Source organism: Haliotis rubra, unplaced genomic scaffold (genome assembly GCF_003918875.1).
Source record: "Haliotis rubra isolate DU_JTF1 unplaced genomic scaffold, ASM391887v1 Scf734, whole genome shotgun sequence".
Lineage (NCBI taxonomy): Eukaryota > Metazoa > Mollusca > Gastropoda > Lepetellida > Haliotidae > Haliotis > Haliotis rubra.
In genome coordinates this window covers 248,803-262,942 of record NW_025767451.1, presented here as the reverse complement: position 1 = coordinate 262,942, position 14,140 = coordinate 248,803, and the positions used below count along the sequence as shown (strand labels likewise).

The window sequence follows — 14,140 nt, the reverse complement described above, 5'->3', positions numbered from 1 at the left end:
AACATGGTAAAAAATACAAACCCAATAGAAATGGGCTCAAATTACTTGAAAACACACATCATCCCAAAACTTAAAAACCTTTTCTGGAAAGATGTTCTGGATGCTTGGGCTGATTTACAAGAACGGTATCCTTACACGAAATCCGACTTTTGCAAACAGTATATTTGGGCAAATAACAATATAAAAATTGGAAACAAATCTATACTATATGAACACTACTTAAAAGCAAATGTAAAATTTATAAATGACGTACTAAAAGATGATGAATCCTTTCTGTCTTTCACTGAGTTTAAAGAGATGTATAGAGTAGAGACAAATTTCTTAGAATATGCGGGATTAGTATCTTCAATAAAACAATATTCAAAGCAAGAAGCTACGCTATTGACAAAGCAAAGACATTTACCCTTTATTCCCCCGAATGTAAAAATACTCTATGAAAATAAGAGAGGCTGCAATATTTTCTACACAACGCTACTAAACAAGGCTAAATCTATTCCAAGTTTAGGATATCAATGTAAATGGGAAAACGACCTTCATCACAATTTTCCACCTGACTTATGGAATACCTATCATTTTATACCATTCAGAGCTGTTCATAACACTAATGAAAGATGGTTTCAATATCGTATTGCCCACAGAATTCTCACAACCAATAAAGACCTATACAACTATAATATATTAGAATCACCACTATGTACATTTTGCAAGGCTGAAAAAGAAACCATTGTTCATTTGATGTTTGAATGCAGATACGTAATAGGCTGTGGCAAGACCTTTTAAATTGGATTGAAGATAAAACAGACACTACTATAAACCTGGATCTGAAAACAATCCTTTTGGGCTTTCATGAAAAACGTAACGATGTTCTGAACTTAATATTTATCATAACAAAGGAATATATATATTCCAGAAAACTAGCAAATATACGTCCAACCCTTGAAAGTCTCAAAGCCAAATTAAACCACAGTTACAATCTCCATAAATATAATGCATACTCGGTATGCAAATATAGCAAGTTCACGACTTTCTGGTCATCATGCCACAACTTATTTACATAATCTACTCGATCTCACTTATGCTTGTTACTTCATTGTGCTGTGTATTTGAAATAATGTTGTGTATGAATGATAAAACTGTACCAATGCGTAAAAAAGAAATAAAGTGAAAAAAAAAAAATGTAGTAAATTCCACGTTACTGCTTAAAATATGTAGGGATACATTCCGACAACTAATTATTGTTAAAACATAGCATGAACAGAAGGAATGTATTCCAATAACACATGTCGCTCTGCCATTTGACCCAAGTGAGACCATAACATTATGCATTGTTATTCGCTTTCCTGAATAAGTCATGTTTTCACTGAAACCAAACAATGTTAATGTAAAGCGTTCACGAATTAGTAAGATGATATATTCTGAAAGATTTTTGTCCTTACGAACTTTGGATGAGTATAAGCTAAATTTATATTTAAACATTTATTCCAATCTAGCTGTTATACATTTATTTAAAGTACTTTTAATGAATAATATGTCTTGAGTTTGTTTTTAAAACTAATTTCATATTTTCAACGAAGTATATCTCTTCAGGGATATATTAGAGATATATTTTTAAATTTGGCCTTTTCTATTTGTTATCGTGAATGTTTTTCATAACGTCTAAAGTTCTGAAGCAAAAACAAAGCAATTAACAGCAAGCAGTCCACTGTGATAATTTGTGATGTTTGAGTTGATTCCCGTCATTGTCTCGACTTTCCATACATCCATCGAGAAGCGATAACACGGAATGGAGGATCGACGGGTTTTAATCCCATGTCACACATTGCTCGCATCCATGTTGCTTGGCCAGATACATATGAACGCGGGTTCGAATCCGGACTTATTTACTTTCCGCCTAAATGTAAGATGCGTTGTAAAAGTAGAAGTAGTAAATGTGAATTAAGAAATCGTTATAAAAGGAGACATTGCATAAGAAAATGGTGAAACGACGAAATGATTTGTGTATTGACAGCTCTCTGCCTGTTGCGACAGAGCGAACAAGGTCACATTATCCTGCAGGAACAAAAACAAGGTCACACGAATCTGCACTTCATGTCAATGTGTTTGCCTTCCCCATTCCACTGCAAGATCTCGGGCGCTCCGAACATACAGATCGGTTAACTGTTAACGTGTTAGAAGGAGACACTGCTTCACCCACACGTATTGTGTTAATCGGATCTTGTCGCTGAGGAGAGAGTGATGGCCCGTTAGGGGAGACGTCCGGCATGATGGTGAAGAACGGTCAGGTGGACATCCCGCGTTGTCCTCATCACTCGTGTCGGAGTGGGTGAGAGAAGAAAAAATAATCACCAGAGCAAAGGTATCTGTGACACATCTGTGAACGTTTACTTCAAAACAACATTAAGAACACTGTCAGCCATATTGTGACGAAAAGACTGTTTCAATACCCAATCACGATATTTCTGATGCAAGAGATCACAGATTACAATGAAATTCGAAATATTTTAGGTAAATGAAACCTAATCTGCAGACTCTAAGGATGAGACAACACAACCTGTTGTTATTTATGTAGGGAAGATATCAAATTTGAGAGACTCGATCATTTATGAGATGACATCAGAGTGTTGCGTCGTTCGTCTTGTGAATCACCAGGAAAATATGACAGAAGCATGCCCAGGTCACTATGAAAGCAGATACGACAAACTACAGAACTTGGACCCTGTCCACAAAGTCTTCGTAGTATTACGCCATTCGTAAGCCCATGATAATGTATAGCGTGACGATAGGTCGTAACGTTACGAACACTCGGTGGATCGGGACCCTGTCTAGCATCCCGCATTACGGGAACAGTTTCTCATAGCTCGTACTGATGATCTCAACACCTCGGTAGACACAAGGGCCATATAAGCTCAGAATCAAGACGGTTTGTGTATTGATCACACCACGTAGACAAGTGACTTCCAAACTGTCGTTTCTTTACGAATACCGGTCACGTTTGATGTATTGGGTGAAACAGATTTTTCTACTCGGGACCAATTTATACCAGTCAAGTATATGCGAGGAGAAACGGTCTCAGGAGAAGAATACAACTCTGGGGCACATTTCATATAGTCAATAAAAGACATCAAAAAAATGATCTTGACTCTGGGCAAGCCTTTTCTGACCTATGTTAAGAGATGAAAGCAATTTTCAGTGGCAGTCATTGTGCCTTACAATGATGAAAAGACTAGGGTTTTCATGCTGTTGTTGAAGGCGATATATTGCGTGCATTGCATTCTTTAGTCTGTCATACAGACCCTGAAGCATATATATCCACGAAATCCCACGCAAGTCTAGAAAATGTGGCAAGTCTAGATTTCCACAGCTTCAGAAGAAAATCTCAGCGCTCCTTTTTATCATATTTTTTTTTCACCATGAGCCTTTTTTCTGTAAAATATGTTCATTTCAGAGACTAGTTGTTAGTCTATGCGTTATTATACGTCCCTGTATGTATACTGTGGTATAAACAGACAGGTCACCGACACATAGCGCAAACAGTGATACATTATATCAGTAACAAAATCAGTAACTCGATATGTCATATAAGGCGATGTCTTTTTAGCACAGGAAGAATCATTATCGCCATTGAGGACAGATATCGACACTTCCCTTGTCTCGAACTATGGAAAACTGTATAACGTATTGGGTCACAGAGCAATATTTTTCTTATGTATACGTACTTGAGTACGAGTAATTAGGAATACATATGATTTAACTGTTCTCGTGAAAGAACGAGGAAACATCCAATGCAAGTCAAAGACGGCATGTGCCTATGGCATCAGTTTGGTAACATCCTCTCTGTGTTGAACATGTTGATGGCTTCGACCTTCATAAGACAATAGATGCTCTGAAATCATCGTGTCTAGATAATGCTCGTATCTGTACCTAGTAATGGAAACGTCCTGAAATATAGAAAAGCTTGAGAAGTTGGAATAGTGTGTGACACAAAGGGAAAGTTGAAGTCATTCCTCTTGTCATACAGTCATATGGATGGTTGTTTTGTAACTCTCATATCTGAGCACCCTGTGCTAGGGGACCAACCAGTTGATTGTCTGTCACGTCTCCCGGCGGCGTGGTTCGCTGCTCATGCTGTCAGTCCGCTGTCTGAACCAGATTCGACCAGTGGCAGCTTGCCGTCATACGGCTGGGATATTGGTAAGTAGAACAGCTTGTATTGTTGTGTACAATTTATTCTCGCTCGTACAGTTGTATAATCATAAGAGTCTCACAAACGTCTTATGAGTGTATTATGACATTTACATGGTGGTGCTTGTTCGTTGTTGATCACGCCCTACACAAACGTCCTAATTACAATCGCCAGGAAACATGTGGTCGCTCCGTTATCAGATAACAGTGTGTTCCAGTCCACTGACCATCGGTTGTTTCTCAACAACGCATGAAACCCGAACCCGCAACTGGATTTGACATGGAACCACACTGGCTATGTGACCAACTCCTTAGATAGCTTTGTAATGCCTCTGTGGACAACCGTGACTCGCAGTAAGATTAACAATCACAGCCCGGTAGGTTGCGATCGATCAGTCAAGCGTTACGACCCAATTGACGTACCCTAATCTTACATGAATGGTGGTCGTTAGCCCCGACTTACTCACCGAGTCAATATGATCTGACGAAGATACTGAGTAACGGTTTCAAGGTGTCAACAGGGGACCTTGTCAGTCCACTATGTTAGACATTTAGATTGTGGATATTTTGGATGTTTGATATGGGAGACCAGTCAGTGCCACCGGCCTCTGCAGTTGCAGTAGAAGAGCTTCCACCTCCAGATGTGGGGACATCTCAAAAAAGGTAGAATTGTTTCTCTTTCTGTTTAATTTTCACGGTAGCATCAAGAATGTTCTTAAACATTTTATCTTTTCCGGGAGGGTTGTGTAACGTCAGAGGAACATAAGGGCCATTCGAAAATATGATAATGAGACATTCCAGGAGAGTCGTTATTAGAAGTACATTGACGCATCAAAACACTCTCAGAGCAAGCACACACACGAACATGCATCATTCACGAACATTTCACGTTTGGGCCCTCCCTCGTCTTTAATCAGGACACAACATAAATATTTAATCATTCCACGGCCTTCTTGCGTGGATAACAACGAGAACTCTCAGCGTGACGGGAAGCCTGGTTGGACAGGTGCATATGTGATATATAGGTATACTATGGTAGGTACTTTATTTATTTTCTGTTGAATACAGGAAAGTCCATCGATCATATTTCGCCACGATAGTCAACTGGGTTTGCGGGCTACGGGTGGCACAGTGGTCAAGGCGCCACGATTTGCGTTTTGGAAACGCCAGTAACGTGGGGTAGCAGGTTCGAATCCCGGTTCGTCCAAATTTTGTCAGCACCAGACCCGTAGGTTTCTCTAAGGTGGTACACGTGAGAGGCTGGCATGACTTCCTACAGTAAACAGACACTATGTTATAAGTGGAATATTTTATTTGTTTTTATTAACAATTTTATCAGCAGTCATGATACAGTCATCCTCGATAATCCTCCAGGGTATACGTTCCGATAAATCTCCACTAATCCAGGGTATACGTTCCGATAAATCTCCACTAGTGTTACGATATGAGACATTCATCCAGAGGAAATGCATGCCTCTTGCTGCTGGAGTAGATAAACTAAAAATGGTAGTTACATAAACATAATAAAAGATTTATATCCCAGACTGACAATAATTGTGAACATGTTTATACATCTGAGGTTAATATTATAAATAGAAGAGGATTGGTTGACAATGGGGCTCTATAAGTTATACATCCTTTAACACATCCTTTTACACTCTATTTGAAGAAACTGATGGGAAAATGCAAACATCCAGTAAGACAAATTAAAGACAGTCATGACTGGGCTAGAAATAAAAAAATAGAAGAAATCTAGTATATATTAATATGTTGAACCAGGAGTCTGGAAAGCTTCAAACAAAAAGTGAAAGAACGCCCATTCTGTTCACTTTTGGTACATATCTATTTTTGTAGTTCATTCTAAAAATTCTTTAGTGATTGTATTTTTTTTCAGTTTACATTTATAAATAACAAGTTTGGATAACATTAAAATAAAATCTAAAACACGACCAGTTACATTTTCCCCTTATTCCAAACAAAATTAGTCCTCCACTCAAGGTCACGTTTCAAATATGAACACAGCTATTTGTTATTCATTGAAGTAAATTATTCCAAAAAGCCTTGACTTCATGACACTCCCAAACGATATGTAAAATACTTTCTTTCTGTACTACAGAAACTGCACAATGAACTCTCTCCCTTACTAATTCTAAATAAGTATACATTTGTAGGTATCATTCTATGCAGCAATCTATATTGGAACCATCGTAATTTTGTGTCTTGAGTAGTCTTGAAAGGTTTGACAGGATTACTTGGTAAACTAAGTTTAGCTTTTTTCAGAAATTTCTTTACAGAACTTATCACGCCAAGATACTCTAAGACATTCACCTTCACATTATAACATTCCTTTTGTCAAGGACATAAAAGACTTACCATCAATAAGAATATCTATTATTTGAGTAACACCTTTTTCACTCCAACCTTTGTTAAAGACAGTTTGTTTACCAATAACGGTTTTAAGAGCTAAGAAAACAGGTTTTCTGCCACGAACTTTCAAATGCATTAGGTTATATCTGCTTTGAAAATTCTCCATCTGCATTAAGACAGCCTCTCCACAATTTATTCTTAATTCTATTAGCAAGTGTGTTAGGGAGAATATCGCCACAGGAATAAAGATTATGACAAGTATAGTGTTGTAACAAGAACAGAGGATTCATTTACAGTTTTCATTTGTAAATAGCTTTCTTATCCAAGTCACTACGTGACTTTCCATAATATAAGAAAATATCACACAAAATCAAATCCTCCTTCAGAGACTGACGTGCATGATGTTTCTGCTTTAATCCTTTCTCTTTTATTATTCCTCACAAAAGTTAAATAACATTTTGTTCAGTTTCACCAAGAAATTTGGCAAAGTGAGGAAAAGATAATTCAATTTTGATATAAGTAAAGATTTAAAAATTTGATAAGTGGATATTGTTACAACGGCGTTAACCCCATCTGGGGCTCTTACTTTCATCTCAAAGATCAATTCATGCTGCACATTGCCGCACATACATCACTTTGTGAAAACAACGGATGCACCAGAGTCTCAGTCCTGTTGTAGAGTTAGAAGCTAGAGGAGAACATCAAAACCTTTGGTTAGTACAGACTCAGAAAATAAACAGTTTCTAAAACTGATGTCAATATATCCGGTATCGAAGTATGCAGGAGTTTGTTTCATCGATGACAATGTGCTTGTTGCATGCAATGAGGAAAGAGGTTACAATATGCTGAGAAAAATCGGATGTATACCTACTACTGTATAGCATAAATTACGGGCCAGTGGCCTTCCGGCGTTATGAATATACAATGTGTAGATGCCGGGTACAAACAACAAGTACCCATGAAAACACCATGAACATTTAGTGCGGATACAATCAAATCGGAAAAAGGTAGTCCAGTAGTCCGTTTTCTAAAGGAGTGTGGAGAGGGTGCTGTATAGTACTAAACACAGTACCTTTCTGGTCTGATGTGACGAATACTTGCAGCATGCCTGCTAGAATATGACTGAGCCTTGTTACCTCACACACAGATCTGTCAACCAAGCAGGTCAACATGGGATATGTGTAATCTGTTGACCTTATATCTTAGCAGATCATTTCTGGTGTGATAGGCATGGACAAAGGAGACCAAATCTACAACAACGCCATGTTACATGCAGAAATATACAGCCCATGTGTACCCCACGATCCAAACCTATATGTCATCATATTGTCTTTGCTTTAACATAGACATTTTCATTCCTTTCTTTTCTTCCTCGCCTGTCTTGCTTATTTGTCCAACAAGAGTATAATAAGAAGTAACCCTCTGATCTTGCGGTGTTACAGTTGTAGGTACCATAACAACCATGTTATGACACGTGATTAATGGCGGCCAGCGAATGTAGTGTGTGGAGTCCATTCCACTAAAACTGCTCTTTGATCAAGAGAATAGCTCGTCGGTCTTTGGAAACATGGCGTCAGTTGGTGATGATACAGAAGACTTGATAGTGAGTAGTGTGATACAGTGGAACCCGGTCAATCCGGAAACCCTGTCCTCCGTCAGAATGTAGCGATAAATGCGCTGAACCTGAGATTCGATTATGAGGTAATTGTGTCCAGGTTAACGAACTTTCACGGATACGTGTTCTGAGGGCTGTCTATGGTGAGTGTTAAGAAGAGGTATAACGACAGGGTAATGTGATAACCACTGTCCTATATGTACACACTAAGGTAATACAGTTTGGACGACGTGTTTCTCAATTTGCAAGCATGCCTATGATTTTACAATTAAAGCTTGAGGAAACTAAAGGGTCCCTTCATGTGTCTATAGTTAACCTGTCAAACCGTAAGACTAAAACAGTTACCTCATGGAGATTTTGCTTGGAGGTTGCCTCTGGCCAGCATGCTTGACTACATCATCAGTCATCATACCCCCACAATGCCCTCAGACTTCAAAGACAATGATCATATGTAGAGAACCGCAACTGTATAAAACTGTCACTTGTAATTATATGTTGTTGTTTTTGTGGGTTTAGGGGTTGTTTTTTCTTGCTGTGATAAGATGCTGGGATGACTATAAATACCCGTAATGACGTCAAATATACTTAAGTACATGTCTCTCATTCCAGAGGCAGATTTCACTGAAGATCGTGTTTCTGAAGATCAGCAACATCGACACCATCAAGGAGGAGTATTCGGCAGACATCTTCCTCTCAGCCAGATGGAGAGAACCCGCACTAGACAGCACCAACAAGGTGGTGAGTACTCGGCAGACAACTTCCTCTCAGCTAAATGGAGAGAACAGGCACTAGACAACAACAAGGAGATGAGTACTCGGCAGACATCTTCCTCCCAGCCAGAGGGAGAGAACCCGCACTAGACAGCAAAAACAAGGTGGTGAGTACTCGGCAGACATCTTCCTCTCAGCCAGATGGAGGCAACCTGTCCCTCCCTCAGAGTGGCATGTTTCTCCAGTTCCACAGCATGACGTAAGTACTCGGTATCATTGCCGTGATGCAAGGTTGTGACTGATATACAGAATATAGTCGTAGGGGCGGTACGCGGGAGGAAATTACTTTTTCAAACAATGCATTCTTAACACACAGAAAATCAACTGGGAGTCGTACTTCGACCCCAAGCTCAACATTCAGAACAACATCGGTGAGTTGAAGCAGACGACATGGCGGGAGTTGCAGACGGAGGCGGGTGGGGAGACGTATGTGATGGAGAGACGCCGCATCAAGGGCAAGTTCTTCGAGAAGCTGGAGCTGCAGGACTTTCCCTTTGACATCCAAGTAGGTCTGGGAGTGTCCTGTCGATTTAGTACCAAATACTTTTTTCGTAGACAGGTTCAGAGTTGTCTACATAGGGGTCACATACATAGACTGAAATCTCACCTTGTCTGTAACTCGACCGTCCTTGTTCTCCCTATAGGACCTATCCATCCACATCACCAGCGAATCCCCGCCAACTGATGTGGAGCTGGTGGAGTTAAACTCCACCGTCAGCCACGTCAACGTGGACAGCTTTGTTGATCAGCAGGAGTGGGGGTTGTACGACTTCGTGGTGGGCGAGAAGCGTCTCACACCTAATGAATACAGCAGCGTCAAGTACAAGCGTCCTGCAATGGTCTTCCGGTGCTGCGCAGTGAGGAGGGTCGGCTACTTCACCTGGAACATCATGCTGGTCATTGTAAGCATACAGTTGGTCCTTCCTGTCGTAACTGAGTGAGTGATTTGGTCAACTCATGTATTTCCATGCGAAATGTACAGGGGTCGTTCATGAATCGACAGATAAAACTTTCACTTCTGACACTAGATTAGAAGTTTATTTCCCTGTCTCTTTTCCAGGCCATGATAAGTTCCCTGGCATTTGCCACTTTCTCCGTTGACCGGAAGCTGCCCCAGAACCGCCTCCAGTTGTCCTTCACCTTGGTCCTCACCATGGTGACCTTCAAGTTCGTGGCCTCGCAGTCAGTACCCAAGCTCTCCTACCTGACGTACCTGGTAGGTAAAGCATGACGTTGGAGGACACAGAACATATGTAGGAATACTGTTTCAGTTGCTCGGGGTTTTATAAAGCAGAAGCACCACTAGACAATTCTTGATGATAGAAAACACAGTTAGCCAGCTCCACTCACATTGTATCGGGCGAGCAGATACAGCATAATTATATCTAAGTTTCAATAATGCAATGATCCTGTGTTAATCTAACACGCCTGGATTACGGTCAGTAACATGGGGTCATTAGTTTTGGTATAACTGTCGTATGCACTTGATGTGCCGTATCAAAATTCACACTAATGTGATGATGTCATGACATCTTTTATTCAAGTCCCAGAAAATTAAACCACTAACAAAACATTCACATGTTTTGTCAACAAAAAAAAATGCAATCATCATAGCATATTTGCATCATATGTGACCAATAAATGTTCCCCTTCTCAACAACACAGTAGAGTTTGATCTGACCATACTTCCCTTAACAACATTGGGACCATTACAAGTGTCAGTCTGTTATTCGATAAAAAGAATTACTACTACGAAGTACCAAATGAGTTCAGCATTCCCATGGGTAACTCGCTTGTAAGCGGGGTACATTGAAAATAAAGGAGAGCGCTCAGCCAATCAGAAAACGACATTTATGTGTGAGGCAAGATAATTACACATATCACTACACCATTACACAGTGGGGACAGGAGTCTAACCTAAGTGACTTCATTTTCTATTGTAATCACCACATCACCTCATTCTTCCCCAGGACCGTTACATCCTTCTGTCGATGTCGTTCCTGTTCTTGGTCTGCCTTTGGCATGCCGTCGTCACGTTGTACAATGCTGACGCTGTCACCGCAGGCGTGATGGACTACTACGCATTCTTTACCTTTGTTGGTGTGTACCTGTTCGGGCAGCTGACTTTCATTCTCTTCGTGGGGACAAAGGTGAGTCTGACGACATCATGGGGATTTTTATAAGCTTTGGCTTAATGATATTTCAGTATGTGTTTGTTTTCTCTCTTGTGTCGATCGTCTCCATATTCCACAGAAACAGCATGTATATTAACCCATTTGATTGCTCGTCCTATGCAACTCGCCTTGGTTTGTTGAAACCCCTTATACTGATAAGCGTCGGTAGCAAAGCCCAGTTGTCCAAGGGTAGACTCGTAGGAACGATGGTCTAGTTCGATTCCCCATACTGTGTTTCAACTCACCAGCAGAATCCATTCCTTGTAACTTGAAAAGAGTAAATGTCCCCGTGTAAAGTGGGCCACGGTATGGAGATTTGGTTGATGTTTACATGTGTTCTACAAGGCAAGCATCGTCATGGTCAGCTTATACATTGACTCTTTGTCACTTTCAGTTCCTGATTAAAAAGAAACAGAAGGAACGTATTGAAGAAGAATATCAAGTAAGTTATGTTTCTGTTCAGAGAATCCCCGACAACCTGTGGAGATTTCTGGGTTATCTTGTAATACAGAATCTGTGTCACCTGTAATGATTTTCAGAAAAAGGGAGAAAATACTGGTTTGCCAGTCACAAAACAGAACCTGTGTCACCTGTAATGATTTTCAGAAAAAGGGAGAAAATACTGGTTTGCCAGTCACAAAACAGATATCGGCTGAATGGAACTATAGCTGGTACGCTACATACAATCCCTGTATCACCTGTGAGAAGACAACTTACAATGGACTTCTGTGAGAGCACATTGCTGACAGTCGCTTTTTCCACAATAAAAGCCAGTGGAAAGTATATCATGTGTAAATTTGCCAGTCAGCGGGGAGCTTGCTGTTTCAGTGTGACACAGTATTAGACCACATATTGCCAAGATCCTCCCACACTGCCATCGGTATAGGATAAATGCGACAAATCAAGTCCAATTGCAAACCGAAAATGGTCTTCTCCCTTTGTTTTCAATGTATCTGTGCACACTACCGTAAACCTTATGATCGTTAAACAGTGATGCCTTTGGGTTTTTTACAGAAAAAAGTTGAAAGCATGCCTGTGGAGAACCGACCACAACAGCGTAAACGAAGACGTAAGCATCTGATGAAGATCACGCCGTTCATATAAACAACGCCGCGTCAACCATCTGTTGGCGTTTGGGCAGACCCAATAGTTGAACAAAACTACATAAGTCATCTGCGTGAGTGAGTGAATGAGTGAGTGAGTGAGAGAGTGAGAGAGAGAGTCTAAAGTCATGACCAAGTTCCTACTCGTGAAGTTCCGGGTTAAAATTTGTCTTCAGCAACCCCTGTTTGTCACAGGCGACCAAAGTGATCGTGTGGTCAGGCTCGCTGACTTAATTGATGCACGGCATCGTATCCCAATTGCGTAGACCCTTCACTTACAGCCACTCTCGCCAGCCACACTGGACATGCGATTACCCTTGTTGGTCACTGGTGTGTCTGGCCCAGCGTTCACCTGGCAGCAACATCCCCCGTTGCCAGTGACCCCTCACGACACGTGTTGGGCATTGAAGACCTCAGACAGACCGAAGCAACATGGCCACCTATCTCGATCACCCATGCTGTCGTGAATAGCTGTACAGAGCCTGAAGAAGTCCATCTGTGGCATTCTGTTCTAACTTGATTAGTGCTGTCAGATTAGAAAACTGTGATAGAGGATACAAATATATATAATATATGTAAAACAATAACAGCCCACCAATGAGTTTGTCTTTTTTACCATGTCAATATTGTGGTTCCAGAGCTGAACGCCGTTTGATTCCGTGGATTGTGGTGCAACGGTTTATTGATCTGTACATGTATTATTGATGCAATGTCGAAGAATAGCTTATATACATCCTAAATAATATAACACAGGTATCAGTGCACCTACCTACACACGTATGTGAAGGGCAGTTTGTCTTGTGTACAGATCAAGTGAGAGAAAGGAACGTACACCGGTTTACACGATAGTATTCATGTATACACATTATGTCATACAAGTTCAAAGTGAATCTGAATTTGTCATGGTCATATGCCTTGGAGACGTCTTAAAACATCTGTGATGGGAGTTGACTGTCAACAACGCCAATCACTGGCTTACACGTAATCATAATAAATGTGCCTATCACGTGCCCACTAAGGAACCCAATATCAGGATTATTGGTTATGTAATATAAACTGTAGTACGTCATTATTCGAGCCCTGCAATCCTTGGTAGGCTGTTAAATTTGTGCCTCAACGAAATTGAACTTTATTTCCCCAAAGATAGCAAGACATAGCATTTTTACGGTTATCAGATGTCAATATCTACACATGCACATACAACGTTGAAATCATGGGATATAGTGAGTTTAGTTTTACGCCGCACTTAACAATGTTCCAGCTATATGGCGGACATTGGATAGACAATTCCTAAGTAAAAGTAATCCAATATATGGCATCTGTTACATCTGACCACTTTATGAAAGGTATTGTTGATTAATAGCTTCCGGCCATGGGGGGCGTGCCAAGGTACACCTGTGAGAGGGGTGCACCAAGTGAGTGGTCTCCAATACCATCTACAGAACTTCCATTTTGTGGAGGCCAATGGGGCTGAGTGGTTAGGTGGCTGACTGCTGGCAGATACCTGAAAGTGTCGACTCGAATCACAGATAGGACTCCACAAAAATGTACTAAAGTAATCCTAAATACAGCCTATGTTCCAGCTGAAAGCATTACCTGTATAATCAGGTGTCACGAGAATCTTACACGTGGCGCCATAATGTACGGGTATACCATAAGCCCATGGCATAACACATCATTGAGGGCTTAACGCAATATCTTGACCTTATATCACACAGATCATTTGTGGCACTATGACCATGGACAGCCTAGCTTTGATCTGAGCCTCTTATAGAGTAATCTCAGTCTTGTTGGTGCCATGGCGACCGTGTTGGGACACGTGATTAATGGCGGCCAACGAATATTGTGTATTGAGTCCCTCCATACGACATCGTTGACGAACAAAACGTCCCCCTCCGTGGAAACATGGCGGTAGTTAATGGCGGGGCA

At 40.7% G+C, this 14,140-nt stretch overlaps 1 protein-coding gene across 1 annotated transcript; it reads left to right on the top strand.

The window, feature by feature from the left end:
* Nucleotides 1–2,264: 2,264 nt before the first annotated feature.
* Nucleotides 2,265–12,803, top strand: LOC124259723 (cys-loop ligand-gated ion channel-like). Its single transcript, XM_046693910.1, has 9 exons — nt 2,265–2,323; nt 4,770–4,845; nt 8,774–8,902; nt 9,251–9,439; nt 9,579–9,836; nt 9,995–10,150; nt 10,905–11,084; nt 11,503–11,550; nt 12,123–12,803. The coding sequence occupies exons 1-9, from the start codon at nt 2,265–2,267 to the stop codon at nt 12,210–12,212; spliced, it is 1,185 nt and encodes a 394-aa protein (XP_046549866.1). The 3' UTR covers nt 12,213–12,803.
* The last annotated feature ends 1,337 nt before the right edge of the window (nt 12,804–14,140 follow it).

Excerpts from the sequence above, each read along its gene's own strand:
- LOC124259723 (XM_046693910.1), top strand. The coding sequence starts at position 2,265 with ATGGTGAAGAACGGTCAGGTGGACATCCCGCGTTGTCCTCATCACTCG. Across the intron at positions 4,846-8,773 it reads GTGGGGACATCTCAAAAAAG|AGGCAGATTTCACTGAAGAT; the intron begins GTAGAATTGTTT and ends CTCTCATTCCAG. Across the intron at positions 10,151-10,904 it reads TCTCCTACCTGACGTACCTG|GACCGTTACATCCTTCTGTC; the intron begins GTAGGTAAAGCA and ends ATTCTTCCCCAG.